This window comes from Phyllostomus discolor, chromosome 4 (genome assembly GCF_004126475.2).
Source record: "Phyllostomus discolor isolate MPI-MPIP mPhyDis1 chromosome 4, mPhyDis1.pri.v3, whole genome shotgun sequence".
Classification (NCBI taxonomy): domain Eukaryota; kingdom Metazoa; phylum Chordata; class Mammalia; order Chiroptera; family Phyllostomidae; genus Phyllostomus; species Phyllostomus discolor.
This window is the reverse complement of record NC_040906.2, coordinates 799777-827220: the sequence shown is the minus strand read 5'-3', so window position 1 is coordinate 827220 and position 27444 is coordinate 799777. Positions and strand designations below refer to the sequence as shown.

General features: G+C 73.3%; 2 protein-coding genes across 2 annotated transcripts in view; one reads left to right on the top strand and one right to left on the bottom strand.

Annotated features, from left to right (window-relative positions):
* Positions 1 to 296: 296 nt before the first annotated feature.
* GPC1 (glypican 1) lies at positions 297 to 21372 on the top strand. Its single transcript, XM_036025017.1, has 10 exons — positions 297 to 357; positions 736 to 1113; positions 17668 to 17826; positions 18150 to 18541; positions 19266 to 19431; positions 19846 to 19976; positions 20060 to 20176; positions 20279 to 20412; positions 20684 to 20859; positions 21104 to 21372. The coding sequence occupies exons 1-10, from the start codon at positions 297 to 299 to the stop codon at positions 21334 to 21336; spliced, it is 1947 nt and encodes a 648-aa protein (XP_035880910.1). The 3' UTR covers positions 21337 to 21372.
* Positions 21373 to 23342: 1970 nt separating this feature from the next.
* ANKMY1 (ankyrin repeat and MYND domain containing 1) overlaps positions 23343 to 27444 on the bottom strand; it is a 37541-nt gene continuing 33439 nt past the window's right edge. The window contains exon 18 of the mRNA XM_036025016.1: positions 23343 to 23768. Within this exon, the coding sequence (XP_035880909.1) occupies positions 23650 to 23768 (119 nt within the window). The 3' untranslated portion in view covers positions 23343 to 23649. The remainder of the gene's footprint in view (positions 23769 to 27444) is intronic.

Sequence of the window (27444 nt, the reverse complement as noted above, 5' to 3'; positions counted from 1 at the left end):
AGACCTCCGACAACTAAGCGTCCGTGCCCCTCTGTAGAGCAAGAAGCGGGTGGGGCTGAGGCTCCTGGCTACTTCCCGCGTGCAGTTTTCCCCCGCCGTCCCCCGCGAGAACACCAGTGTGACACGAGGGGTGGGGGAGGCGCTGAGTAGGGCGGGGGTGGGGGTACAGGGGTGCAGGCGAGGAGGGAGGCGGCGGACGGCGGTGTGGGCGGCGGGCCGAGGGACGCGGGCGCCCGGGAGCTGACCAAGGCGCGCTGCCAGGGTGCAGGACAGCCGGGAGAGCCGGTGGGGGCGGGATGCGAGGGATGCTGAATTCGGCTGTGGGCCCGGAGGCCCCTGATAGGCGCAACGGGTGGCGTGACGTCACGTCCGGCGGGGAAGCCCGGCCTCCGCGCCCCCTCCCGCCCCGCCCCCACAGGTGGTGCCGCCGCCCTGGGTCGCTGGGCGTGGGGCCGCCCTCGGGGACCCCCTGACGCAGCTCGCGCTCGCCCCCGCCGCCTCCCCTCCGTCGGGCAGCGGACTGCCTACCCGAACCACAGGGCCCCCAAATCCTCGCGGAGGGCAGGAGCGCCCAGTGGGCCCGGGTCGCGCCCCGCGCTCCGCCCCGGGCGCCCGCTCCCGCCCCGCGCGCCCCTCCCCTGCACCGCCTTCCCCGCCTCTCCCTGGCGGCCGAGGGGCCGGGCCGGGCCGGGCCGGGGGAGGTGCCGAGCCGGGACTGCGCGCTCGCCCGCTGAGCTGGGCGGCCCGACCTAGCGGCCGGTCCTCGAGCCTCGCGCGCCGGGCGCTTGCCGCCGGCTTTTTTTGTCTCCGCCTCTTCGGCCGCCCGCCGCTTGCGGACCACGAGCCGCGCGCGGGGACCTTGGCTCTGCCTTCGCGGGCGGGGACTGTGCGGGCCCACGGTACCCGAGAGAGGCGCGGCGGGCGACCGGCAGCGCCTCGGCCCCGCAGTGGAGCTCCGGACCGGCGGCTGGTGGCTGCTGTGCGCGGCCGCCGCACTGGCCTCCTGCGCCCACGGGGACCCTGCCAGCAAGAGCCGGAGCTGCAGCGAAGTCCGGCAGATCTACGGCGCCAAGGGCTTCAGCCTCAGCGACGTGCCCCAGGCGGAGATCTCCGGTGAGTCAGAGCTGCGGGTCCCGTACCCCCGTGCGCCCGGGTTTGCCTCTGCGTCTCCTGGTCGGCCCTGCGCCGCTGCGTGGCCCCGGGCTTCCGAATCCCGCCGCTTGCGCCAGCCGCCCGGGCTGCGAGTAGCTCTCTGCGCCTCCGCACCCCCCCGGGCCCTCACCCCCGAGCCCCGCGCCGCCCTCTCTCCCGCGCCGCTCCGCCGCACCCACCCTTAACTGTCTCCCCGGCCCCTTTCCCGTGGAGTTGTTCTCGCTGGGCTGCGCACGGGCGGCCTGGCTCGGCGCTCCTCCAGGGCCACAGCTCCGGCGCGGCGGCGGCGGCGGGGCTGGAGTTCCAGACCCAACGGGCGCGCCGGCCACCCTCGCCTCTGGCCAGGGCTGACCCGCGTGCGTGGTGGCTGCCCCGGCGCAGCTGACGGTGGCCGCGGGCTAGGAACTCTCACCGGACTGTGCGGGCCTCTCCGGGAGGTGCCGCTGGGTGGACTGGGGGTTCCTGCGGGGTACCAGCAAAGGCAGCCTTGGAGTTGGGGGTGTGCGGGGGGCGGTCTCTGCCCTGTGACCAGGAATGCTGCCTGGCAGAGGGTCCCCCCGCCCCCGGGAACGTGTGCCCGCCCGCGAGCCGGCCCGCCTGGCACTTGGAGCCACTTCCCGGGAGTCCAGCTGCAGGGTGGTCGGCGTCTTGGATCCCTCCCAGGGGCCGTGTCATTTCTTTGTAGCAGCGTCAACCCCCCCAGGCGGCCTCAGCCCAGCAGCTGTCTGGCAGCCCTGCCCACCCCCCTCCCTGCTGGTGGCTGAAGGGCCCCGGGGACAAGCGGTGTCCTGCGGGTGGGACTTGGAGCAGTGCCCCAGGGACCCCGGACTTGATGCTCACGTTGTGGTGCCGCCGGCAGCCACGCCGGGTCTGCATGGGGTGCCTGGGGCACAGTGGGCCAGAGCAGGGCACACCAGCTTCCTGTCCAGGGGACTCCTCCCAGATGGGGTGAGGGGACAGGTGAGGGCCGCGCTCACAGTGACGTGGGGGACGCAGAGTGGCCATGGCCCGGATTGAGGGGCCCAGAGGGGAGTGCACCAGTGTGAGGGGGCGTCCAGAGCCCAGTCTCCCTGGTGGTGGTGGTTGGGGGGGGTCTGCCAGGCTCCCCACCTGGCTCCCAGCCGCAGCAGGCGCTCCCAGGCTGCCCCGCGAGATCCACCCGACCCCGGTGCCCCACAGCCCCCGGGGTCTGGAGAGGTGCTTCCTCAGGAGCCGGAGGCAGGCCTCCCTCTGCTGATGGGCCAGTCATCGTGGGGGGGGATGCCTCTCTCCTTGGGAGGGGCTGGGGGGTGCCCGGGGCCAGCTACCCGGCGTGGCCCATGGTCCACCCCCTCCCCCACACACAGGCACTTGTGGCCTGGGTGTCCTGGGCTGTCCTGTGGGGCCCCTCTGCTGGCCCCAGCCCTGAGTCTCGTGTGGAAGCCGTCCTGCTGCCCCCCTGCTCGAGCCCACCCCCGCATCCGCCCTGGTCCTTGGGGGCCGCGCCCCGAAAACACACCCACAGGGCTCCCCCCGAGTCGGGTCGGGATGCAAGGCTGGCAGAGTCTGGGGGGGCCACCAGGGCAAGGACAGAACTTGGGAACCGGAGAGGCCCAGGTGGGTGTGGCGGGGGCTGGGTCTTATCGTCCTCAGACTGGGGGACGCAGCAGGTCAGAGGCCAAGGGTGAGCAGAGTGAGCTGCCGTGAGTACGATGGGTGGGGGTGGGTGCTGGCCGGCCGGCCGGCCGGGGGGAGGTGCGGGCCACCCAGCAGCTGTCCAAGCATCATCTTGGCCAGGGCCTGCGGGCGCCGCCCTCCTCTGGGTCTGGAATGCAGGGGACTGTCCCCTCCCTGCCAGCGCACCACAGCTCCTTCACCAGGGGGGCTGCCCTGTGGACCACGACCCCGTGTCCCCCTCGCCCCCAGGAGCCCCGGGACTCCAGAGCGCCCTGCGGGGCCCAGGCACCGAGGACAGTGCCAGGGCTACACGGGGCAAAACAAACAGGGTGACCTCCCGGGGCAGCGGCTACCAGCCCTGTCCCCTCCTGCTCCGTGTGACTCAGCTGGGCCTTGCGGCCGGGTGCCCTCTGGTGGCCCAGCGGCAGCTCGCTGCTCTTGGGGAGCCCGGCCACATCTGGGTCCCCTCGCCCGCGGGCCAGCAGCGGGACTCCGGCCAGGGTACCCGCTCGGGGGGCCCAGGTGGGGCGGGCCGCTTCCTCGTGCCGGGGGGCGGGGGCAGGGAGGGTGACACTGGGCCCAGGGTGGCCTCTCGGCCTCTGCAGGGGAGGAGAAGTGGCCGGAAGAGGAGGCAGTGCTGTGTGAGGAGTGCTGTCCGGGCAGCGGTGACGCAGCTGTCACCCCAGCTGTCAGTGGTTCAGTGGTCTGGGGCAGTCCCCGGGGGTTGGACAACCAGCCGAGGCCCCCCTCAAGGCCAGAGCCCCCACACGCAGGCTGGAGCTGGGCTGGCTCTCCATGCTGAAGGTGCTTCCATCGGCAAGGTTGCAACGCTTGGCCTGTTTTGCCTCTGGTCTCCCGGCGTTCCCGGGGGCGCCTGCCTGGCCTCCTGCACTCGGCGACGTGTCCTGGGTCTCTTGGACCCTTCTCCGGTCCTGGGTTAGGGGCACCTGTGTGCACCTTCCCAGTTGCAGCCACAGAGCCTGGCCTGGCTTCCTGGTGCCAAGAAGGTTCTGGTCCGCTGCTCACGGGGAACTCATGCCGTCCTGCCGTGTGCAGGCTCTGTGGAGCGGGCGGCGCCGGAGGAGACGGGCGTGGGGGCTGCCTGCCAGGGGGGGTGGGGCGCCCGCAGGCCCCCCAGTGGAAATCTCGCCTCTCCACGCCCACTCTGACCACGCACGCTGAGGGCACGGGTCCTGCTCAGGAGCCCTGAGTGTCCCCCACGTTTCCTAGAACCCGCCCAGCGTCTGTTCCTCAGCCACAGTCAGCAGGCTCTTGCCGGCCACCTGGTGCGCAAACCACCCGTGGACCCGAAGGTCCCTGTCCCTGTCCCGGGCAGGAGGCAGAGGCCCGCCCTGTGCCTGGCGTGGGTCCCCGTGCCTGCGCCTCTGGTGCCGCCTGGCCCTGCTCTGCTTCCGCTCCCAGGGCTGAGGTTTCATCATCCCCGGCACGGGGACGGGCTTGGAGGGGCACGCGGGGCCCCAGGGAGCCAGGGTCTGACAGGGGCCCCTGCATGATGCAACGGGCCTGGGTCCCTGCGGGGGGCCTCGGGGCCGGCCACCTCGTCCTGCTCCCCGGAGTGGCAGCTTGTCCCCTGCCACCGCTGTGACCCACGTCCGCCTCCCACCCCACACGGCCCCTCTCTGCCCGTTCTGGACGCAGGACGCCGGCGGCTGTCTGGACCGTCCCCTGAAGGCTGCCGGGACGAGGGGCAACGCTGCCCCGGGCCGCGCCCTCCCCTCCTGCCCGGCGGTGGCAGAGGCCGCTCAGAGCCCCGGAGGGGGTGGCGCCCCGCCCTGGCGACAAGCCCTGGCTGCAGGCTGGGCGTGGGGGTCAGCGTCCAGGTAGTGCACCGGGCGAGGGTCTCGGGGCGTCGCCCAGTTTACAGACGAGTAAACCGAGGCTTCCGTGGAGCCCCCTCTGCTGACTCCAGGGCCTGTGGCCTCAAAGGCTGCCCGGCCTGGCCCCCTGCTTTCTGGCAGCCTGTGCACCCCACCGCTGAGGCCCAAGAAGGCCGCCCACACCCGGACCCCTCTCCTGGCAGCCCCCTGGGCTTTTAGACGGGTTTAGAACAGCCTGTGTTCTTCCGCCGGACGACCTCAGCCCCGGCCCCGCCTCCCTGGCCTGGACCTGCCCCGTCCGGCCTGACGCAGCCAGGCCTTGCCCGCCCTCTGTCTGCCGCCCCGTGGCCTCCCTGGCGGGGCCCTCTTTCCGGGTGCCCGTGGGGATGGCTGCACCAGGGACGTGAGTCGGATTGGCCCTGGCCTCACGCTGTCGGCCGGCCTCAGGCGGAGCCCCCCTGTGTCCCCGGGGAGGCGTGGACAGGCGGCGCGCGGGCGTGGGAGGCCTCTGGAGAGGGGCCGGGGGCACGTGGCCAGGCAACAGCAAGCGCTGGGAGAAAGCTGTTTGCTCATGCCTGCGCTCGGGCCCCACACGTGTGTGGCACACGTGTCGGCCTGGCTGGCCCGTGGGTGGGGAGGCGGGCCAGGCGGGGGCTCGTCAGGGTCAGCCCCGGGCTGGCAGGCAGGCGGGTCCACCTCTCTCTCTCCTGGAAGCCGGACCCCCTCCCCAGGCCTGGCTTGGTTCCCAGGGGGTTCAGACGGAGGCTGGAGACCTGTGTGGGGCCCGTGAGCACCGGCCCATGTGACCCCTCCGTGCCTGGCGCAGGTTGCCAGCCCCCGACGGTCTCTGACTGCTGCCGGTGTGGCCCTCGGGGCCTGGGGTTCAGGCCGCGGCCAGGGGCTCGGGGGAGGACGGCTGCAGCCCAGGGCCACCCACCCCGGATCCCAGCCCCGCCGGCACGCCAGCGGGCAGCCTTCCTGCCTGTGTGTCTGGGAAACAGGCCCGGGCAGGAGCGGGGCTGTCCTCGGGGGAGGGGAATGCCACAGCCTCCCCTCCCCCCGCCCATCCCACCTTTCCAGGTGGAGCAAAGGGCAGCCGATGGTGAGATGCAGGCTGGCCGGTCCTCCCCTGCGGTGGCCGCTGTGCTGGGGGGCAGGGCCCGGGCCTCCAGCCCCACGGGGTCCTGGGCCGTGGGAAACCCTGGGTGGGAGGGGCGCACGCCTGCCCTCTCTGGTGGGAGTCCCGGGATCCTGGGTGGGTCTGGGGGCTCTGGGGTGGGGGGGGCAGGCAGCCTCCCCCCCCCTTTGTTTGCCTGTGGTCTCGGCGTCATCTCCAGCCAGCTCCTGGCTGGCTCACCTTCCTGGCACGTGCACCCCGCCGCCAGGTGAGCCCTCCCCGTGCCCACCCAAAGTCGAGCCTGGCCCCGCCTCCCTCGGGGCTTGGCCCCGCCGCCCAGCGGCCACAGCACCTGCACCACCCCACCCCACCCCCCCCCCGCGGGCTCTGCCCGTGTCCCAGGTGCTTCCCAGGCCGGGCCCCAGGTATGTGAGTGCCTCCACGTGCCAGGCCCGGGCCGGGGGCCAGGGGCCGGGTGTGGTGGCGTCCCTGGGCTGCCCGGACAGGTGCCGCAGACCGGGTGGCTCACGCAGCACAAGGGCGTCGTCCCCCAGCTCAGGGGCTGGATGTCCCCCATCAAGGTGTCGGCCAGGCGGGGCCCCGGAGGCCGGGGGAAGCCCCCGTTCCAGGCCTGCATCTTCCGTGGCCGCCGCTGCCGGCCCCCGGCTTCCCTTCACGTGGCGTCCGCCTCACACCTGCCTCCAGGTCCTTTTCCAGATGAAGACACAACTCCCATCACATGCAGGCCCACGCGGCTCCTGCGTGACCTCGTCCTATCCCGTTACTCGGGCAAGGGCCTCGTACCCAGCAAGGTCACCCACTGAGGTCACGGGCCCACGGCTCTAGGGTACGGACCTTCCTGTGTGTGGTGGCTGGACACGGGGGCCTCCCCAGGTCCGCCACGAGCCAGGGCTCAGCACAGACATGCCCCCCCCACCCCCCGCCGAGGCCCTGGTGGCAGCAGTGTGCTGGACTGGGCGGCCTCCCCTCAGGCTTTGTGCTGCTGCTTGGCCCTCGGCCGGCCCCCCAGCCTCATGGACCCCGACGTCTCCATTCCCGTTGAGGTGGGAGGGCTGGGCCCCCTCACTCCAGTGTTCGGAGCTGGGTGACGCTACCCACCCGCTCACTTCCTGCGCCGTGTCCGGGAGGGGGGTGGGCAGCGCGGGGCCAGCCTTGAGACCCCCCGGGGATCAAGGTGGCCCCCAGCTGGGAGTGACGGTGGTGGGCAGTGGCCTGGGACAGGCTGGAGGGGTGGGCGCCCAGTGTGGGGGGCAGGGGTTGGCCCCAGGTGGCCTTCTGGGCAGGCGGGAGGGGAGGGAGGCTGAGGTGCACTCGCTGGGGGCCAAGGGTCGGGTGCCAGCTTGCCCCGGGGGTCTGGTGTAGGCTCCAGCCGCTGAGGGGGCGCCCCAGAGCAGAGTGGGGGGGGGTGAGGCCGTGTGAGCCTGCTGTGTGAGGAGGCCAGGGGCATGTCCACGCAGCCCTGTCCCAAGGGTGCTGGGGGTGGAGTCCCCAGTGGGGGTGAGGGTGGGGGTGGGGCCGGTCGGGCCGTTCGCTGTGCCCAGACACACCCTCAGTGCCCAGGGCCGCCTGCAGCCACTGCGGCCAGCCTCAGGGGACGTCCGAGTGCCCACCCCCGGTGCTGGGGCTGCGGGAGGACACGGCACCCTCCAGTGACCACCACCACTCCCGGGCTCTGGGGAGGAGAATGATGCCACCCGCCACGGGGCTTGGCTCAGGCGCTCCCGGGCGCGTCCGGTTGCCATGGAGCTCGGGACACGCTGGACCTGAGAAGGCGTGCCAGGCGACCTGACCCCCAGGGACTGGCCCCAGCCCGTGGCTGTGTGTTGGGGGGAGGCCGGGGGCGTTGGGGGCACAGCTGCAGGCCCCTCTCTGGGGCAGCGGGTGGTGTTCCCACCCAGGAGCAGCCGCCCTGGAGAGTTCTGGGGCATCGCAGTGATTTGGAGAAGGGGTCAGGGCGGCCAGGGACCCCACACCTTCCAGAAAGGCCAGCAGCTGCGAGGCTGCAGGCAGGCAGCAGGGGGCGGGGCCGAGGGAGCCCAGGGCAGGGTGGGTGGCCTGGTAGGGGTGGGGGGGGGGCAGCCCCAGGGGGCTGGGCAAACCTCTCGGGCAGACGCGCTGGCGAAGGCCACTCCTGTGTGGGGGTGTAGCCGGGGTGCCTGGGAGAGGCCGGGGCAGAAGCCAGTGTCCGTGGGCTTGACTGAGGAGGACGTCGTGCTGCCGTTTCGCCGTTTTTCCCAGCCTCTGAGGGACAGGCCCACTCCCTGCTGGGCGGGCCCGGCCCAGTGGTGCTGCGAGTCCAGGACTCGGTCCCCCGGAGGAACCTCCTGGTCCCCTCACCTCGGTAGCAGAGGGTGTGAGACACCACATGCCCCCGCCACAGCTGCACCATTCCTGTCAGCGTGGGGCCACGGCTGGGGTCGCGTGGCCCCCCGTCCAGAGTGTGACGAGACTCTGACGGCCATCACCGGCTCCTGGTGCTCTCCGTGACCCTGCGGAGTGTGGGCCTCCCTGTGCCGTCTGGAGAAGGGGTCTGCGGGCGCGGTCCGGTCCAGGGGGGGTGGCGTGGAGCCCCAGCGCCTGCTGACAGGGAGCTGGGGGCAGGGCAGGAGTGGGGAGGGTCCCGGCCACTGGGCGGGGGTGGGGGTGGGGGGAGTGACCGAGGAGGGAAGGCCCCCGTCTCTCTGGATCGCTCAGTCTGGTCTTCTCCCTCCCTTTTGGCTAAGGGCAAGTGGGAACCGCTCAGACCAAGTTCCTTGCGCTCCTACTGTGTGCCAGGCGCTGTCCTTGGTGCTGGAATGCAGCCGGCGGTGGTACGGTCGGCGCAGGGGACGGGAGGGGAGCCGGAGGACTCGCCAGCTGGGGCTTTGCTGGCCTCGGCGACCAGTGGCCACGTGGGGCATGAGGCGGTTAACAGGCCAGAGAAGCTCCGTGCAGATCAGGACGGGCGTGTGGGGGTCCCGGTCTCAGTGCCCCTCCTCCCTGCGCCCCCTCACCCTGCCCCCCGGGGGCACGGACGGCCCAGAAACATCGGGAAGCCTGGGGGGCTGCTCCGAGGAGGTGGTGTCGGAGCCGGGGTGGGGGGGGCTTGGAGGGAGGTCCCCCGCTGTGATGACGGTCAGATCACACTCCTGGCTGAGGGCCAGTGTCCCTTGGACCCGCTGGCCGTTCTTGGTGGCCGTCATCTAAGGGGGGGGGTCCCCAGAGGAAGCCAAAGCCCACCCTGCTGGACCCGGCCGCTCTGTGCCTCAGGGACCTTTTCTGTACAGCAGGGGTGGGGGGGCCTGCCTCGTGGGGCGGCTGTGAGGACCGTTCTCGCGTGGGCCGCTCCCGTGGTGCCAGCCAGAGCCCACGCCATGCAGCGCGGGGCCCTGTTGACATAGCCGTCGGGGAGGGGGCCGTTCCCCCCACCATCCGCTCGGTCTTCTAGAGGCTGCTGTGGGAGGGGCCCGCTGCTGGGGGGGGCCAGGCTGCACTGGCCACATGGTGGGTGCGTGGGCTTGGGGCGCCCCAGGCTGGAGGGAAGGCGTCCGTGACGCCTGTGCCCCCGCACGGCTGGCCGGCTGGCTCCAGGGAAGCGAAGGGTTTCGGGAAGGGGCGGCCCACGGCAGTGAGTACCACCCCCCCAGCGCAGGGCCCCACTGCCACTCGGGAGGGGTGCTTGGGCGGCCTCTGAGGATGGGGACCGGTTTTCAGAGGGAGCCGGAGGCTCTGTGCAGGGGCCGGGTGGGGGCCCACGTGTGGTCGGCCTGTGGCCGAGCCTGGGGGCCTGGCAGCTCCCTGCGGGTACCCTGTGGGGCCCGGTCACTGTCCCGCTGGCTTTTCCCTGGGCACAGGGCTGGCCCGGTCCCCAGGGCCGTCTGCAGGGGGTCCAGTGGCACCGTGGGGCTGGCAGCGGCCGGACAGGGCTCCCTGGAGGCTGCCGCACACACTGCAGCTCAGCCGTCCCCCCGACAGGACCTGGAGGAGTAGGGGCTCCGTGGGCCTCCACGTGGCCACCTGCCCCTGGGACGCCCCCCGGCTCGGGTCCCGCCCCTGGGGCGGGCCGGCGGACACTCGACGAAGGCCCTGGGCGGCCCTGCTCCGGCGTCTCCCACGCCCCACACCCCACACCCCACGGCAGGCTGGCTGCCGGGCCCAGCGGCAGGTCCGACCGTGGCTTCCAGACTCGTGGGACGGCTCTGAGTTTCTGTCTTGAGTTTAATGCCCGACGCGCAGCGCCTGCGCTTGTGGCACGGGTGCGGGCCCCCCCCCCCCCCCGTGTTCAGTGCAAGGGTGCCCCCGACGTTTGGGGACCGGCCGTCGGCTGTCTTGGCGGTGAAACGCACGTGATGAAATCTCCCGTCGGGACCGTTTCTGAGGGCGCGGCTCTGCCCAGGTCCCTGCTCCCCGTTCTCCGGGGCCGGCCACGCCTGCGCTGGACGGTGGCGTGTCTCTCCCTGAAGTCCCCGTGCAGCCGTGTCCCGCGCCGTGCCTGCAGCGCCCACTGTCCCCCGCCCTCTGGTCGGGCCACAGGACACCCACGGATCTGCGCGTGGCCAGGTGCCCGGGGGAGCAGCCTGCTGCCTGGGCAGCGGCTGAGTCAGCGGGAGCCCCTCCAGCCAGGATGCCCGGAGGCGGCTGTGGGTGCGGTGTCTGCCCGGCTCAGGAATTCCCCCGAGATGGGCATCGTGGGCGGGGCCCTGTCCCCACTACTCCGGGCCAAGTGGTGTCACTTGAGCTGCCTGGGCCGCCCGCCCGGCCACGTGGGGATCCGGAGGAGGAGGTGCTGTGAGGAGTAAATGAAACCCAGGCTGGGGGGTGGCTGAGACGGTCACGTGGCCCCCAGGGACGTGACCAGGCCTCTGGGACAGCCAGGGGCCCCTCGGGGGGGGGGGGGGGGGGACTCGCCCCGCAGGGCCCCTCCCGGCAGCACACCGCCGGCAGTCCCGAGGCCCCTGGGAGGTGCCGGCTTTGCGGGGAGTCCTCGGCCGTGCTGGCGTCACCTGGGCCAGGGCTTCTGCGTGCAGCTTTCTCCCTGCCGCTCCGGCTCTAGGCTGGGCGCTGGGCAGGGGAGGGTCTCCTGCAGCAGGCAGGCAGCCGGCCTCCTGTGCGGACTCAGGGGAGGCCTGGGAGGGGGTGAGGGGGAGGCAGGTGCTTTGGGCCAGAGGGTCCTGGGAAGGCTTCTTGGCGGAGGGGAGAGTGGGGGGCCTTGAGAGAGGGTGCGGGAGATGGAGGTGTTGTCGGAGGCAGCAGGCCTCCAGGCAGGGGGGGGCGGGGACGGGGGGTGGCCGCAGGGGCCGGCAGGCTGGGCTGGAGCCGTCAGTCGCCTGCAAGAGGGCCACCCGGCTGCACGGATGTGTCCAGGGCGGCAGCCAGCAGTCTGTCTGGGCTCCGGTATTTTCGGAGCCCGTGCTGGGCGTGGGCTGCGCGAGGCCTGCCCTGGGGGGCTCCCTCAGGGGTCCCGGAGGGTCTTCCCTGCGTTCCGGCCCAGCCAGGGTGTCTGGCGTCCACGGGGATGGGTGGGCCTGCCCTGCGTCTTTGTGGGGAGCGGTGCTGCGAGCACCCCAGCTGAGGTGCCCCCCTCCCCAGCCCAGGGCGTGCTCTGTGGCCTCAGCAGAGGGGCCGCTCTGGCCCTTCCCTGCCGCCCCTCGCTGCCCCTGGACTCCAGTGGGGCCGGCCGGCCAGACGGGGCAGCGGTGCGGACGGGAGTGGACGTGTCCGGGGTGGCGCCCTCCACGGCACGGCCTGGGCAGGGCTGAGTGGGGCCTGCAGGCTGAGGCCGCCCCAGGGTCCCGAGAGAGCGCCCCCTGCTCAGCAGCCGAGACTTGGGGTCCCTCCGTCCCTCGTTTGTCCTGAGACCACGGCGTGACCCGCGAGCCCCGAGGCAGCTCCAGAGAGGCTGGTGCAGGAGGCCGCACTGCCTGGCCGGCGCTGTGGTGAGGCCCCCACGTTTGAGGTGGCCCCCAGCCTGGTGCCCACTGGCTGGGCGGCCTGCCCAGGGGGTTCCTGCGTGTGAACCAGGCAGTGCAGAGGGTGGTGAAACCCCTTCTGGGGCTGCGGTGCTGTGTCCCACGTGTGGCAAAGAGCACCTGTCTAGCACGTCTCTTGTGTCCCTGTGAGCAGGGTGGCCGAGGGGGGCCCTGCCCTGAAGGGAGCGTGGCCTCAGGGTGAGCAGAAGGGTCTCCCCGGTGAGGCCCGCAGCCCAGGGAAGACAGGGGCCAGCTAGGACTGTGGGGAGGTGGGAGCCGTTCTCATGTCCAGGAGGGCATGGGGTGAGCAGGGGAGGCTGCGGCCCCGTGGGGCTTGGTGCTGCCTGGGGGCAGCAGATCAGGGCCTTGGGGTGGAGGCCTGGGTGGCGGCGGTGGGAGGCCAGAGGGATGGGGAGTCTGGCAGGGGCTGGGCATCTGGACTCCCCGGAGGTCGCCTGCCAGTCTCCATCCAGGGGAAGGACGTGGCATCACCTGCCCCCCGCCCTCATGGCTGTCCCCGGTTGGGCACCCGGCGGCCAGGCCTGCGCAGGCTCTGCTGCTGGGGGGCCCGTGAGAGGCCTGTCCTCGCGCCCGCGGAGATAGGGAGCAGCACCCAGGCGGGGTCTCGCCGCCCGGGGGGTGGGGCACTAGCGGGTCCCCAGGTTGAGGGAAACGGGAAACGAGGGTCTCTGGGCCACTGCCTGCAGGGTGGCGGGAGGGGGCGCGGGGCAGCCCGGCGGCAGCGCGAGCGCGGCGGGCGGGCGGGGCTGCGGGAGGAGGCGCGTCCCCGCGGGGCGCCGCCCTCGCCGTGCACGCTAGTGCGGCTGTGGTGCCGTCTGCCACCGTGGTCGCAGAGTCCGGTCCCGCGCACTCCCGCACGGACCGCTTCGGCTCCGCTCCACCAAGCGCTTCCAGCCCGGTCCCTCCTGCTCCTCCGCCTTTGCCCGGCCGGACCTCCGGATCCCTGCGCGCCGGCACCCGGAGTCGCGCGCGCTTCCCGGAATTTCATGCCGCCGCCGCCGCAGGAGCCACCGCAGCCACCGCCGCTGGGAGGGGGTTTTGGCCAAGGCCGGGGTGGCGTCCACGGAGCTGGGGGACCCCTCCGGGCCCCAGCCCACCATTCCCCGCACAGCCATCCTCATCTCCCGTCCCGGCGCATTCCCATCCCCGGGCGCGCTGCCCCCCGCCCCACTCCCGCCCCGCCACCCTGCTCGCCTCCACTGTGACCGCATCGCCATCTCACCCATCGCCCTGCCGGAGCGCGTCTCTACACCCCGTCCGCTCTCCGCCGCCCTCGGCCCCTGCACGACCCCCCTCACCGTCTCACAGTCCACCTCTGGAATCGGTGTTCCCATCCTCACTGCACCCCAGCCCGCGCCACCCGTGCCCCACCTCCGCCCCATCCCCGCGGCGCCCGGCCACCCCCCACCCCTGCTCCCTGCCTCCCTGTCGCCCTGCCGCAGCCCCCCGGCTGCATCAAGCCCCCCTTCTTCCTCGGCGGACCCATCCCCCTTCCCTTCACTCGCCGCAGCCCCTGCGAGCCCCTCCCGCCACCCCCTCCCCAGGCGCGCCGCACCCACTGCGGCAAGGCAAGCCCCTTCCCCGCCAATCGCGGCGCCCTCCTCCCCGCACCGCCCTCCGCCTCGCGCCGCGTCCGGCGCCGCCGCAGCTTCAGACCCCGCGTGCCGGCTCCAGACTCAAGGCACGCGGCCCTCCGTCCCCGGCCAGCGGCACGCGCGACCGGCACCGGGGGCACCTGGAACCCCCTGGCCGTCGGCCTTTGTTCCGCTGCCCGCAGCGCAGCCCCGCGAGCCTCGCACTTGTCGCCCCGGGGCTGGGGGCGGACTCCTCCCACCCAGCGCAGAGGCGCCGGCAGCGAAGCCCCTCCGTTTCGGGTCCCGTGTGTGTCGGGGACTCTGCGACGGCTGTCATTTGGCCGAAATGGTGGAGGGGCTTTGGGTGGTGGGTGAGGGGCGGGGGCGGGCGCTGGGACAGAGGGGGAGGGGTTGTGCTGCTGTTGGTGTGTTAGTTGGGGGGAGGGGGCCGTTGAAATGTCCTCTCCCAGGTGGGTCCGGGGCCACCCTCACGGAGGGATGGTCATTGCGACAGGGACAAAGCGGGGTGGGGGGTGGGCAGAGATGAGGAAGGAAGGTTTGGAGCAGGGTGTGCAGGCAGGGCGGTGCCCGGGGAATCTCTGGCCGTTTGTCCAGCGCCCGCCGCAGGCTGGTGGACTTGCCAGGAGGGGGGTCCTGCCACCCCGGGGGTGGGCTGGGGCCCCAGAGCAGGAGCGGGCGTGGGGCAGTTGTCCAGAGAAAGGTCTCCTGCGTGGGGAAGCCTTCTGCAGCCGTGGCCGGGCAGCCGGGCAGCCTCCGGGACCGGGGCGGGGGCAGGGGGAGCCCCTGCCGGCCTCCCAGACCTGCGTCCCGCCCCCGGCGTGTCCCGGCGGCCATGACTGGAACTGCCACCCGTGCCCGCACCGTCTGAGCAGGCCCTGGCCTAGAGGCTCCCGGCGGCCGGGGCGGCGGGTGCAGGGCTCCTGGGACGTGGCTTGGAAGGGGGTTGAGCAGGCAGTCCGCACACCTTTGGAAGCTTCCGGAGAGCCGGGCTCGGCATGGCGCCATCTTCCCTCTGCCGTCTCCGGGGGAGGGCTCCGCGGCCACCAGGCACAGGGCGCCGCTGCCGTCACCGGGCCCGGGCAGGCGAGGTCCAGGTCGCTCCCGGGACGCGGTGCCCACTGTCGGGATGGGGTCTCGGGCTGAAGGGTTTGGGGGGCTGTGCTGGGTGGGGACGCTGTCGGGAGGCTTCAGGGCCCTCAGGTGGGGGGCTGGGAGCTGGGTCAGCAGGGGGCGGGGAGGCGGGAGCCCCCCACACAGCCTAGTGGGGGTCAGTGAGGGGAAGCGGTGTCGGGGTGGCCAGGAGGTCTGCATCCCGGCTTGGCCTGGGGAGGGCGGTGGGTGCTTTCACTGAGGGGCAGGACAGGGCAGTCTGGGAGTCGGCGGTGGGGGGGCAGGGGGAAGTGGTCTGGAGGGCAGGGTGGGGGTGGACAGAGCTGTCTCGCCTCTCCCGTGGAATCCTGGCGTCAGCCCCAGGGGGTGTGCCCAGAAGAGCAGGAAGGGGGCATCTGGAAGGGTGGGGCCAGCTGCCGAGCTGGCAGAGGGACCAGGCGGGGGGCAGGGGGGCTCCCTGGGCAGCCGTGGGGGGGTGGGGGGCGGTCGCCTCCGTGACCTGGGAGGGGTCGGCGGGAGGGGAAAGGCCAGCTGGTGGGGAGTGGGGGGGGGGGGGGCGGACTCGGCGGTTTCAGAACTGACTGGGGGAGGGGGAGCAGGGCCAGACCCCTGATTTGGTTCCGACCTTTCTTAGATACTGAACTGAGAGGAAACGTAGGGCTTGGGGTGGGATGGTTTGAAATGACCAGTGGAGACTCCCTCACTCAGCTGCTTACCTCCGGGGTCAGGGAGCTCATCCCCTCTCCCAGCAGACCCGCCCCTCGCCCCAGCACCGACCGGACAGGCCAGGCTTGCTCTGCATGGCGAGGACACGCGCCCTGCAGAGCCACCTCCACCCCCGGGGGCCAGGGCCACCTGCTGCCCCGCTGCCCGGGCCGTGCTGGGCCAGGCTGGGCAGAGGGGACGCGAGACAACTGTGCGCCTCAACCGCCAGCGGCCGCGACAGCCCCGTGGTGGGCGTGGGGGCCGCCTCGGCCCGGCCTCCCGGGGCCTCAGGCTGGCGCCCGAGCTCTGGCTCCGTGTCTTCACTCCCGTGTGTGCCGAGGAGGGAGGGAGGGCCGGGGGCTGTGCTGGGGCCGCTGGAGCAGCGCGGCCGCCGGGCAGCTGGGCGAGGCGGCCGGGCAGGGCCGGGGTGGGGCCAGCTCAGATCAGGGAGCAGGGGGTGGGCTGGCGGCGCCCAGGGTCCTGGGGGGCTCCCCGTGCCCCCCGTGCACTCAGCCCCCCTCTGGGCCGTCTGCACGAAGGACAGGTTTCGGGACCCGGGCCAGGGGTCCACCCGGGGACCAGGAGGGTTCGGGGGGAGGTCAGCCAGCTGGGACATGCCAGTGCAGCCCGCCCGTCCGAGCAGCTGCCCCTCCCCCGGCCAGCCGGGCCTGGGCGCCCATCACAGCTGAGCCCAGCTCCTACCTGGAAGCCCCGGGCTGGCACCGGCCCCCGCCCCCAGGGCACAGCCCCGCCCACCCCCTCGCCCCTCCCCCAGCACCCCCAGGAGCCTGGCGGCTCCGCGCAGTAGGTGAGGGCCCTCGCCAGGGGTGCGGTCCTGGGCCCCGTCGGAGGGCAGGCGGCTGGGGCCGGGTGCTCCGAGTCCTCCCAGTGGGTGGGTGCACACAGCCCCACTGTACTGCCATGCTCGACCCTCCGGAAGGCCAATGAGATGTGCCCCCCTCTGCAGCCGGGGTCCTGGGGGGACGCCCAGGGCCTGCTCTGTGTCCCGTCCCTGCTGGCCGGAGTCCAGGGCCACACGTCACAGCCGGGAACAGGGCCATCTCGGGGGCCGTTCTCGTGTTCCGGCCCCCTCTGCCTGGGGGTGCCTGCCCCCACCACGGGAGGGGGCAGGGATGGGGCGCCCCTCCCTGCCAGGCCCTGGGCAGTCGGGCTGCTCCCAGGAGACCCGAGGGGCCTTGCTCGCCCTGAGCGTGCGCCCCGTGGGCCAGGGTCTCTGACGGTGTGGGCACGCAGTGCTCCTGCTGCTCCGTCCGTCCACCCGTCCTGACGCAGGGCGGGGCCACAGTCCCCCACGGGCCTGCTGGGGCCACTCCCAGGGCCCGAGAGCGTGGGAAGCCCTGAGACGTGCAGCCCACCGCTCTGCCTGGGGCCAGGGTGCCGGCTCCAGGTCACTGGGGGGCCCCGCACCGCAGGCCCCTCCTCCCCCACCCCGCAGCCGTGCATGAGGCTGCCCCTGGTCCCCTGCCTCGCACGGCCTCTGCCCCGGCCACATGGGGGCCGGCACTGGGCCCCGTGGGGAGGGGGCAGGGCTGGCGGGGCTGCCGGGCGTCCCGGTGGGTGAGGGGCCCCGCAGTGTGGCAGCCAGTGCCACCTGGCCCCGGCACCTCATCTCTGCTGGCCTATTCCCCGGTCTGGGAAACAGGGTCCCAGCGTGGCTTAAAGGCCCTTATTCCCTCTCCTCCCTGCACATCGAGGAGCCCACGGCCCCCCCTGTGGGTGCCTCTGCCCCGGGCTGCGAGACTCCCAGCCTGTCCCTGACGCCATGGAAACCTGGGCGGGGCGCTGTGGCAGACAGCGCTGCCAGGACGCTCGTCCTGGCCTGTGGCCGGGGGGCCAGGGCTGGGAGGGTGCGGGGACTGGGGCGGGGGGATGGGATGGACACAGGAGGGGGGGCACCCAGGTCCTGCGGGGCGGGGCGGGGGCTTGCGGCAGGCCTCCCCCGCGCCCACAGGCTTGCGCTCGGGCCCCGTCCCGACCTGGGAGTCTGCGCCCTTTGGGGCCAGTGCCTCTGGCCAGCCCAGAGCTGGCGGTCACTGGGCACCCCTGTGGCAGGTCGGCCCTCTCAGGCCTGCTCTTCGCCGGGGCCTTGGGCCCTGGTGGTGTTGGGGGAGGAGACCGAGGCCGCCCTGCCTGTGCCTGTGCCCCTTTCTCGCTCCCCACCCTCGGCCTGCGTGGGCGGGCGAAGGACCCGGAGTCGGGCGGCCCCTCCCACCCGACACGGGACCCCAAGGCCGCCCCACCCCACATACGGGACCCCAGGGCCACTCTGTGCTCGTGACCTGAGTCGCTTCCAGTCTCCGGGACGGCCCTCCGGCCTCAGTGCAGGGCCGCATCGCAGGCGACACCCCTGCTCTGGGGCTCGGCCCCCTGCACCCCTGCACCCCCCCCCCCCCCGCTTGCCCAGAGGGCCTGGGGCTGAGGCCTGCAACACCAGGGCCGGGGGCTGCCCCGGCCCCGCCTCCGCCTCACGGCCTCCTCCGCAGGTGAGCACCTGCGGATCTGCCCCCAGGGCCACACCTGCTGCACCAGCGCGATGGAGGAGAACCTGGCCAACCGCAGCCGGGCGGAGCTGGAGACGGCACTCCTGGACAGCAGCCGCGCCCTGCAGGCCGCGCTGGCCGCCCAGCTCCGGGGCTTCGACGGTGAGTGGGCCCCGCGGCCCCCAGGACCCCGAGCCGGCGGGGAGCTGGGCCCAGACTCCTGGCGCGCTGGAGTCAGCGGGGCTCCAGGCAGCTGTCTGGGATTTGGGGGTCCCGGGAACAGGAGGGTACCCACGTGCAGGGGCCAGGCGACAGCATGGGGCCCGCCTGGGGGGGGGTGGGGGTGTGGGCAGCAGCCCCTGGCACTGTGGGGGCGTCCCGGGTGGGGTCCCCGGAAGCCCGCCCTGGCTGCCTCGGCCCGTGGGGGTGGTGGGCGTCTCCGTGGGCCTCCCGCCCCCCCCCCCCCCGCCCCCGCCCGCGCCCAGACCACTTCCAGCGCCTGCTGAACGACTCGGAGCGGGCGCTGCAGGACGCCTTCCCTGGCGCCTTCGGGGAGCTGTACGGGCACAACGCCGGGGCCTTCCGGGACCTGTACGCGGAGTTGCGCCGCTACTACCGCGGGGCCAACCTGCACCTGGAGGAGACGCTGGCCGAGTTCTGGGCCCGGCTGCTGGAGCGCCTCTTCCGGCAGCTGCACCCGCAGCTGCTGCTGCCCGACGACTACCTGGACTGCCTGGGCAAGCAGGCCGAGCCGCTGCGGCCCTTCGGGGACGCCCCGCACGAGCTGCGCCTGCGCGCCACCCGCGCCTTCGTGGCCGCCCGCACCTTCGTGCAGGGCCTGGGCCTGGCTGCCGACGTGGTCCGGAAGGTGGCCCAGGTGCGCCCCGGGGTGCCCCGGGGACCCGCGGTCTGCCCCCGCTGCTTCACGTCCCAGACCCCTGGACCCGCCCTGGGCCCCTGCTGACCCCGGGCTGCTGCTGGGGCCTCCGGACGGTCCCTCAGAGGGGGTGTGCTCTACCCCCTCCCCTGGACAGCCCACTCACTGCCCGGTCTCATCCTCGGCCAGTCTGGGTCCTGGGCAGGAAGGGAAAGGGGCCAGGGGTTGGATGCTGAGCCAGCTGCAGGGGTCAGGGCGGGGGGGGGGGGGAGAGTAGAGGACGAGGGGACAGGGCCTGGCGGCTGGAGCAGGCGGGGGCCGAGGCCACGCGGGCCCGTGGGGCAGCCCGTCAGACCTCTGGTGACGGGTGTGGGAGCGCATCGGCCTCGGACCCGCGCAGCCCCGGGTGGAGCCACCTCCCCTTCCACCGGGGAGCTCGGGGAGTCAGCCCTCAGTCCCGCGCCTGGGCCCCCGTCTGCGTGGCTGTTGTGCTCCCAGGGGGGCTCCCCTGGGGGGCTGGTGACGCGGTGTGCCATAGAGTGGTTATGGGTGAGCGCCCCTATGGCCAACAACCCCCGGGCCCCCGGGGAAGGGCCGGGCCAGGTCCCACGGTGGTTGAAGCAGGAGCAGGGCCACCAGACTTCGGTCCGGAGCCCCCACCCCGGGGCCCCGGGGGGCTGGCGGGCGCGGGCTGCGAGGCGCTCAGGCGGCCCTGGCTGTGCAGGTGCCCCTGGGCCCCGAGTGCTGGCGGGCCGTCATGAAGCTGCTGTACTGCGCGCACTGCCTGGGCGTGCCCGGCGCCCGGCCCTGCCCCGACTACTGCCGCAACGTGCTCAAGGGCTGCCTGGCCAACCAGGCCGACCTGGACGCCGAGTGGAGGAACCTCCTGGGTGAGCCGCCGGGGCCGGGGGGCCTGGGGGCCGGGGGGAGTGAGAGTGGGCAGCCGCCCGGGAGGGAGCCCCGCGGGGTCATCGCTCCTGCCCTGCCACCTGGGCGAGGGCCCCCGCACACTGCGTGCTGACTCGGGTCTGAGGTGCGGCGGGCCGGCACACGCGTGCTCCGTGAGCGGACACAGATATGTGCCTCGCGGCAGCATGTGTGGCCAACAGGCATGTGACGCCTGGCGGACCGGCATGCACGTGCGCCAGCGTGTGGGACGTGGGCCCGCACGTGTGTGAGCACACTCGCACCCTGCTGACACACCGTGGGCCAGGGCGGCGCCTGCGTGTGCGCGTGTGAGCTCGCACGTGGACGCCAGGCGTGCGGGCCGGCGTGCAGACTGCCTGTGCTCACGCCTGTGCCAGACTCCATGGTGCTCATCACGGACAAGTTCTGGGGCCCGGCGGGCGTGGAGAGCGTCATGGGCAGCGTGCACCTGTGGCTGGCGGAGGCCATCAGCGCTCTCCAGGACAACCGCGACACGCTCACGGCCAAGGTGCGGGCCGGGGGTGCGGCGGGCGAGGGGGGGCGTCCGGACCCGGCCTCGCGCCCCTCCAGGACCGCTGTGGTCGCCCCCAGGTCATCCAGGGCTGCGGGAACCCCAAGGTGAACCCCCACGGCGCTGGGCCCGAGGAGAAGCGGCCGCGGGGCAAGCTGGCGCTGCAGAAGCCGCCCGCAGGTGGGCTGGAGAAGCTGGTGAGTGGCCCCCCGGCCGGCCCACCCCCGGGGGGAGGGGGGTCAGGGGCACGCGGAGCAGGCTGGGCTGGGGCACCCGGCGGCCTGACCGCTGCCCTTCAGGTCTCGGAGGCCAAGGCCCAGCTCCGCGACGCCCAGGACTTCTGGATCAGCCTCCCGGGCGCCCTGTGCAGCGAGAAGATGGCCATGAGCGCCGCCAGCGACGACCGCTGCTGGAACGGGGTGGCCCGCGGCCGGTAGGTGCCGCCCGGCTGGGCGGGCCGTCCCTCTCGTGCGCCTCGGGGGCCCCCGTCTGGCCCGCGCTGGGCCCTGCCAGACACGGGACGCTGGGACAGCAGTCGGCCCCTGCTGCGCACGCCTCGCCCGGGGCGCCCTCAGCCCTCTGCCTCGGGGCCTGTGTCCGCTCCCCTTGGCCCGTGGGGTCCCAGGCGTACCGCCCCCTCCCTGGGTGGGGGCCGCTTCGCAGGGACCCAGGCGGTCACCCGGGACCTCCCCTCCCGGTCCCAGGTACCTCCCTGAGGTGATGGGTGACGGCCTGGCCAACCAGATCAACAACCCCGAGGTGGAGGTGGACATCACCAAGCCCGACATGACCGTCCGCCAGCAGATCATGCAGCTGAAGGTCATGACCAACCGGCTGCGCAGCGCCTACAACGGCGAGGACGCCGACTTCCAGGACGCCAGTGAGCGCCGCCGCCGGGCCGGGTGGGGGGCGGTGGCCGCGGGCTGGGCACCCCGGGCTGGCGCAGGGCTGCCTCGGAGCTGGGCCCCCTCGTGTCCCCGGGCACAGCTGGGCCCCAGCCGGGACGTCCTCGCCGCCTAGAGTCAGGGTGCCCGTCCCCCCCCCCCCCCCATGGGGGCCCACGTGCTGGGCTGCACCCCGCCGGCCGAGTGGGCACGGCCGCTGAGCCCCCTCTCCCCCCCCAGGCGACGACGGCAGCGGCTCGGGCAGCGGGGACGGCTGTCCCGACGACGCCTGCGGCCGGAGGGTGGACAAGAAGGGCGCCGGCTCGAGGCCCGCGCTGACCCACGCCCTCCCCGGCCCGTCGGAGCGCGAGGGCCGGAAGACCTCAGCAGCCGGCCGGCCCCGGCCCTGCGGGGCCCTCCTGCTCCTGCTCCTCGCCCTGGGCCTCTCCGCGGCCTGGCCGAGGGGGCGGTAACGGCCCCGGGGACCGAGGCCAAGGACTGACTTTGCCGAGTGGAGCAGATATTTAATTACCCCGAGCCCAGAGGCCCGGGGCCAGAAAGGGAGGGACAGCGAGAGACTGCTGCTCTGCGGTGTGGGGGCTCGGCGGGGGGGCCCCCCAGGCCTGGCTTTGCCGTCACCCTGGCCCTTAATTGTGTGTGAGGCCCTCAGGTCGGCCGGGAGCCATGCCCCCCAAAGCCATGTATTTCAGGGACCTTCCGGGGGCCCCGGGTCTGCGCGGGCCCCGCACACGCAGGCCTTGGGGCTTCCCTCCTGGGCCCGCCTCCCCCCCGGCCCCCTGCCCCGCCACCACCCAGTGCCGGGGCCCGCAGGGGGGCCCGGAGCCTGTGCCTTCCCCTCCCGCTTCCTCCCGCGACAGCCAGGGCCCCAGGTTTCGGAAAGCAAGGCCCACCCCTCAGCACCCTGAGAATCCTCGTGAGGGTGTAGGGTCTCCGCCACCCGGGACCCCGAGGGGCCTTTGAGATGATGCATGAACCCTTCGCAGGCAGCCAGGCCCCCACCCTGCAACACCGTGGGCCCCCCAGAACCCCTGAGTCAGGTGGGACCCCGTCTGGACAGATGGGCCCGGTGGACCCCGTCCTTGCCAAAGACCCACTGGGGGGGGGCAGGGGGACTCGGACACGCCCCGAGTGGGGCGGCCCAGCCCGCCCCCGGGGCTCTGCTCGAGGTTCTCTGCAGGTGGGCTTGCTGCCCCTGACCCCCCCCCCGAAGGTGGGCAACCTCTTCGCCCCCCGGGGCCGGGCCACAGCCTGCAGGGGGCTTCCAGGCGAGGGGAGGAGCCGCCTGGCCGCTGTCCTCCCCCCGTCCCCCCCCAGGCTGGGGGCCGGGTGCAGCTCAGGGTGCCCCGGGCCAGGGCTGCCGAGGGGCGGGCGCAGCTTCAGCTCAGGGCCAGCGAGTCGCAGCACTGCAGAGCGAGGGCCGCCGGCCGCAGGGGCCTGTGGGCGCTGCGACAGTTAAGGGCTTTTCCAGACGAGCAGGCGTCTCCAGGCGCTCCCCGGCCTCGTGCACCGGGGGCCGTGCGCCCCGCTGCTCCCTCACAGCTTCCGCAGGACGCCCTTCCGTGGGCCCAGCATCGGGGCGCCCCCGTCGTGCCAGCTTGGGTGGGGGGGCTGGCACCCTGCCGGAGGGGCTCAGCGAGGAGAAGGCGGGTGCAGAGGGCTGGGGGATGCCGAGGAGGCTGAGCCAGCCGGGCGGGGACGGTGTGCAGGCCAGCATGGGGGGGGGGCCTGTGCAGGCTGCTTAGCACCGCTCTGCTCTCCCCCAAGGGGTGGGCGGGCCGCTGGCCAGGGTCCCCGGACACTCCTGTGCTCCGTGGACACACCCACCCCGAGTGACCCTGACGTGTCTGGGCCCAGGGGCGGGGCCTGGACCCCCGGGGCCTCGGGGGACGACCACCGCATGCCGGGGTGGCGCGCCGTCCCCCCCACGTGCATCTTGGGCAGGGGTGGCGGGCCTGCCGCGTCCTGCCACCTGGAGTCAGCCGGTGGTGTGTGTCCTTCCCGTCCGTGTATGAATAAAAGGCTGGAGACCTCTGGCGGCTGCTGTGATCCCTCCCTGCCCAGGCCAGCCCAGTGGCAGGCAGGTCCCCACAGGCTGGGCAGGGCAGCTCCTTGGGCCCGTGGGGGGTGGTTCGTGCGGTGCCCACGCGGGGGCCGGGTGGCTGCAGCAGGCAGGGTCTGTGTGTCCCGTCCTGCCGCCCACCCCTCTGCTCTGGTCACACAGGCCCAGGACGGTTCGGGCTCCCGCCAGGTGGCCTCAGCACTGCCCCCAAGTCCCCCTGGGCCTGGCAGCTCTCATCAGAGTGGGACCCTGCCCCGGCCACCCCTGGCAGAAAGGCCTGCGTGGTCCTCGGCACGAAGGTGCCAGCCCCGTCCGACCGCCCACAGGGGTGCCCCGTGTGCGGGGCCCAGCTCTTCGGCCAGAGGCTGCAGACAACCAGACCCCAGAGCCACTCAAGGGTCACTTTATTTGGGCCTCACGGCCCACACTGGAGGCCTGGTGTTCAGCCAAGCCTTGCTTCCCTGGGGCCCGGGGTGCTGGCCCCCAGCACGGGTGGACATGCGCCCTGGGAGGGAGAACGGGGTTCTCGGAGGGACCCCCCGCCCCCGGACCCCACGGCTGCTGCTGGCCTGGGTGCAGCGGGGCCTCCAGGGCCCGAGCGGAGCACGGCTGCGTGCTCCCCGCCCCTCCGACAGCCCCTCCGCTGCCTGGGCGCGGGGGCAGCCTGGGGCCCGTCCACCCTCGGGGGCAGCGGGGCGGCCCCCGCTCACTCTTGGTTGTAGCTGGTGTAGACCTGCTTCCACCTGCACCACGGGGAGTCCTTGAACCTGTTCAGGTGCCTCAGCGGCTCCTGGGCCCTCCTGTACCGACGAAGATACATATTCCCTGTGTGGGGGGGAGAGGGCACCGGTGAGGGGGCCGACCCTGCAGGCGTGCAGGCGGCCACAGACCCCTGACGGCCCGCACGAACGGCCAGCCTGCGGGCCCTGTGTGTGTGCACACGCAAGCGTGCCCCCCCCTCCCCCCCCCAGGAGACCGCAGCCCTCGGCCTGGAGGCGCCCGCCCCGGAGAAGGGGCTGGCTGCACGCGGGCTCGAGCCCAGCTGAGGGCTGAGGCCCCTCCCCCGTTCCCAGCGAGGAGAGGGCGGGCGGGAACCGGCAGCACGTTCCCGAGGGAGATGGAAGCCAGAGGGCAGGCGGCGTGTCAGGGCCACCAGAGACTGGGACAGAGTCCAGAGTCTAGGGGTGGGGACGGGTGGGGGGTGGGGTCCCAGGAGACGACCCCGCGCACGGGGGAGCCCAGTGAGGCCGAAGAGGACCTGGACATTTCCACCCCCCCCCTCGTGGCCACAGCTGTGAGCAGGGCCCTCCGAGCTGCCAGCCTACACCCCTCCCCGGGCCCCCGCCTGGGCAGTGGAGGAGCCGGCCAGCAAGGCCCCCAGGGGCCGGCACTGCCCCCCGTGGGAGCGGGAAACGCTGGCGAGGGTGGTGCCGTGGGAATCCCTCACAGCTGCCCCGCCCACTGGGCGGGGCGGGGTGGGGGACAAAGTCAAAGCCTCCCCCACGTCCGCAGCTGCCTGAGGGTAAAGGGGCGGCGGGCGTAAGGACCGACGGGGCCCTCGGGGCCTCGGCGAAGGGGGTCACTTGCAGAAACACCCCTCGTGCGAGCGGGCGAGGGAGACCCGCGGGACGGGCAGAGCAGGTGTGGGGCTCGGCCCGCGTGGCCAGGACGCCGTGGACCGAGGCAGCCCCGCCTGCTGCCGGGACCCACAGAAACGCCGGCGCTGCTGGGCCTCTGCCGACCGGGCCGGGAGCAGATGCCGGGGCGCTGGGGGCCCCCCAGTGTGCGGCGGAACAGAGTTCCATGGGACAGCAAAACGAGCCCCCAGGGGCAGGACGGAGAACCCAGATCCCAGCGAGGCAGAGAGGCCCCCTCCCCCGCCCAGCGCCAGGCCCCGGCCTGAGCCACGGGGGCTGCTGAGTGCTGCGAGGTCTCGGAGGAAGACGGAGAGACGGGCGGAGGGGGGAGGGCGGTTGCCGGGTGAGGACGCGCCTCGCTTTCCAAAGAAGGTGACGAGATCAGAGGCAGCGCCAGGTGCAGCTCACGCTCGGATGCCCCGCCGCAGGTGGCCCCCCCGGGGAACGGGGTTGGCAGGAGCTGTGAGGAGCTGGAGGTGGGACCCAGACCTCCGTGGAGGGGACGGCCCGGCGCAAGGGTGCAGCCTGAACACGGCCCCCTGAGACCTGGGCCACCTGCCGGACGTCCCAGGAGCGGCGTGTCTCGGGGACGGCCTAGGGGGGAGGAGTGGCCACCCACACACGGCGCCCGGCGGCTGGCGGTCCCGGCGGGAGAGAGGAAGAGAGGCCCCAGGAACGTGGAAATTGACGCTCCGGAACGTGGGGAAGGCACCGAACACACGTGATGAGAGCCACGGGCCGCCCACCTCGCGGCGGGTCCCGGCGGCACGGAATCCTGAGAGAGCCCGAGGCCCCCGAGACCGGCAGGCCCCACGGCACGCCAGCAGCAGCTGCCGGCAGCGATGGAAACCCCGTGACGGGAGCGGAGACGGGCCGAGGCGGCCCCCTGGGCTGCACGCTGGGGTGGGCAGACGTCCACCAGGTGCTGACCGGCCACCGCCCGGTCGAAGGCTCTGTGCACTGCGTGCGGTCGGGGGCTCGGGTTGCTCGGCTGGGTTTTCTGGCCCCGACGGGTCAGCCCCCGAGGTCTCCAGGGGCTGTGAAGCCGCATTCGGGGGGTGCCCCCCCCCCGGTAAACGAGAACACAGACCACACTCGAGGCTCAGCTGGGACCTTGGCCTCGGCCTGGACCTCCTGGGCTCACAGGCAAGTCTGCAGCCGTGGCCGGGAGGGGGACGGGGCAGGGCGGAGGGAGCCCCCCCCCCCCCCCCCCCCCGGGGAGCAGGCGGGGCTCCGCTCTGTTGGCGGGCGGGAGGAAGCCCTCAGCCCCACCCAACGGCTTCTGGGAGCTTCTCGGGGACGGGGGGGGGGGGGCACCCTCGCCAGCCGTTGCTGTCTCCCCAGCAACCGTGGGACGCGGAACCCCGGCACTGGCAGGTTCCAGGCCATTCAGCTCCCCGCCAACATTCCGGCCCAACGCCAGCACCCGCTCTGCCCACACCTGTCTCCCGGGCCAACGTCCCAGGCTCCCCTGACCTCACCTGGCCACCGCTCAGGGACGGGACTCGGGTAAGGGAGGCCTGCAGACCGGCGCCTCCCTGCCCACCCCCCTTCCATCTAAACTGGACCCTGCAGCCCGGCCTCTGCGCCCGCCCCGGAGTCACCCTGCTCCCGTCCACCCCCCCTCGCTGCTCCCCGTGTGGGCCTCGGGCTGGGCCGGCGGCAGGGCCCCTACCTCCCAGCCCAAGAAGACCCCGAGAGTCCGGTGAGTGGTCGAGGGCCTGGAGGGGCAGGGAGAGAGGCTCACAGGGGACGGGGGAGCCGGGACAGAGACAGAGGCTCAGCAGACAGAGCCTGCGATGGGGTCCTGACGGGGGGCCCCCCCAGTCACACCGAGTGTCCTCGTTTCCCAGCGAGTCCAGGCCCTCGGGAGTCACCACCGGGTCTGCACCTACCCCGCTGACCTCCCCGCTGACCTCCCCGCCGACACCCAGCCCGTGGCCCCGGCACAGCGGGCTGCAGGCTCCTCCCCGGGGACTCGGGTGCGTTCACCTCTCGTCCCCCTGCAGCAGGTGACTGTAGACCCCAGAGAACAGGGTGAGGGTCCCCCGGGGCAGGCAGGTGACTGGGAGCCCCCCTTCCCTCTGTGCCTCCTCAGGCAGCGCCGGGCCTCCCCCCTCCAGGTTGGCAGGACCGGGTCCACAAGGGGGATCGCTGACCACAGGGCCGGCTCCGAGCCCCGGCTTCCCTGACGGTCTGGAAGGCTGGCCAGGCCACCGGGGGCACCAGGACTGGAGGGACGGCCGCTGGCCTGGCTGCAGCCTGGCCCCCACCGGGGTCGTGTGGACCGCACCATGGGAGGTGAGGGTCGGCATGGAGCCTGGCACAGACGAGGGCCACGGGGCCCCTCCCGAGACCCCGCAGCAGCCGCCTGGAGCATGATGGGGATGGAGACAACCCAAGTTCCTGAGGGGCAGGGTGTTTGGGGGTGGGGGATGGCGAGGGCCGGGCAGGTGTGGGCGGGTCACCCGGTGAGCAGAAACACAGAAACTGCCCCGTCCACGGGGCGGACAGGTCAGTGGGACGAAACGCAGCTGGATGAAGAGAGTTATAGGTTTGCACCGGAGCCACTGGCGTTGCCGTGACAACCGGAGGATGGGTGCCTTGTGTCCTTTAAGAAGTCCATGGCTGGGCACGCTCCCCAGACGTCATGAGCTGCCCTGCCACTGCCACCTAACGAGGCACAGCCCCGCCCCCGTGCCGTGGGGGGACAGAGAAGCCATGAGTGCCGGAGACGCACCGGTGGGGACAGGGCGTCTGCAGGGCCGGGAGCCACCGACTGCCGCCCGGAGCCCGGAGCACAGGACGAGGACACGGCCGCAGCTGCTGGTGTCCCCCAGGGTGGGCAAGAGACGGGAGGTGGG

What these genes read in the sequence shown, in the direction of transcription:
- GPC1 (XM_036025017.1), top strand. Translation starts at nt 297, where the DNA reads ATGCGAGGGATGCTGAATTCGGCTGTGGGCCCGGAGGCCCCTGATAGG. An exon ending in TGATAGGCGCAACGGGTGGC is followed by an intron (nt 358 to 735) that starts GTGACGTCACGT and finishes TCGCCCGCTGAG; the next exon opens with CTGGGCGGCCCGACCTAGCG. An exon ending in AACGGGGTGGCCCGCGGCCG is followed by an intron (nt 20,413 to 20,683) that starts GTAGGTGCCGCC and finishes TCCCGGTCCCAG; the next exon opens with GTACCTCCCTGAGGTGATGG.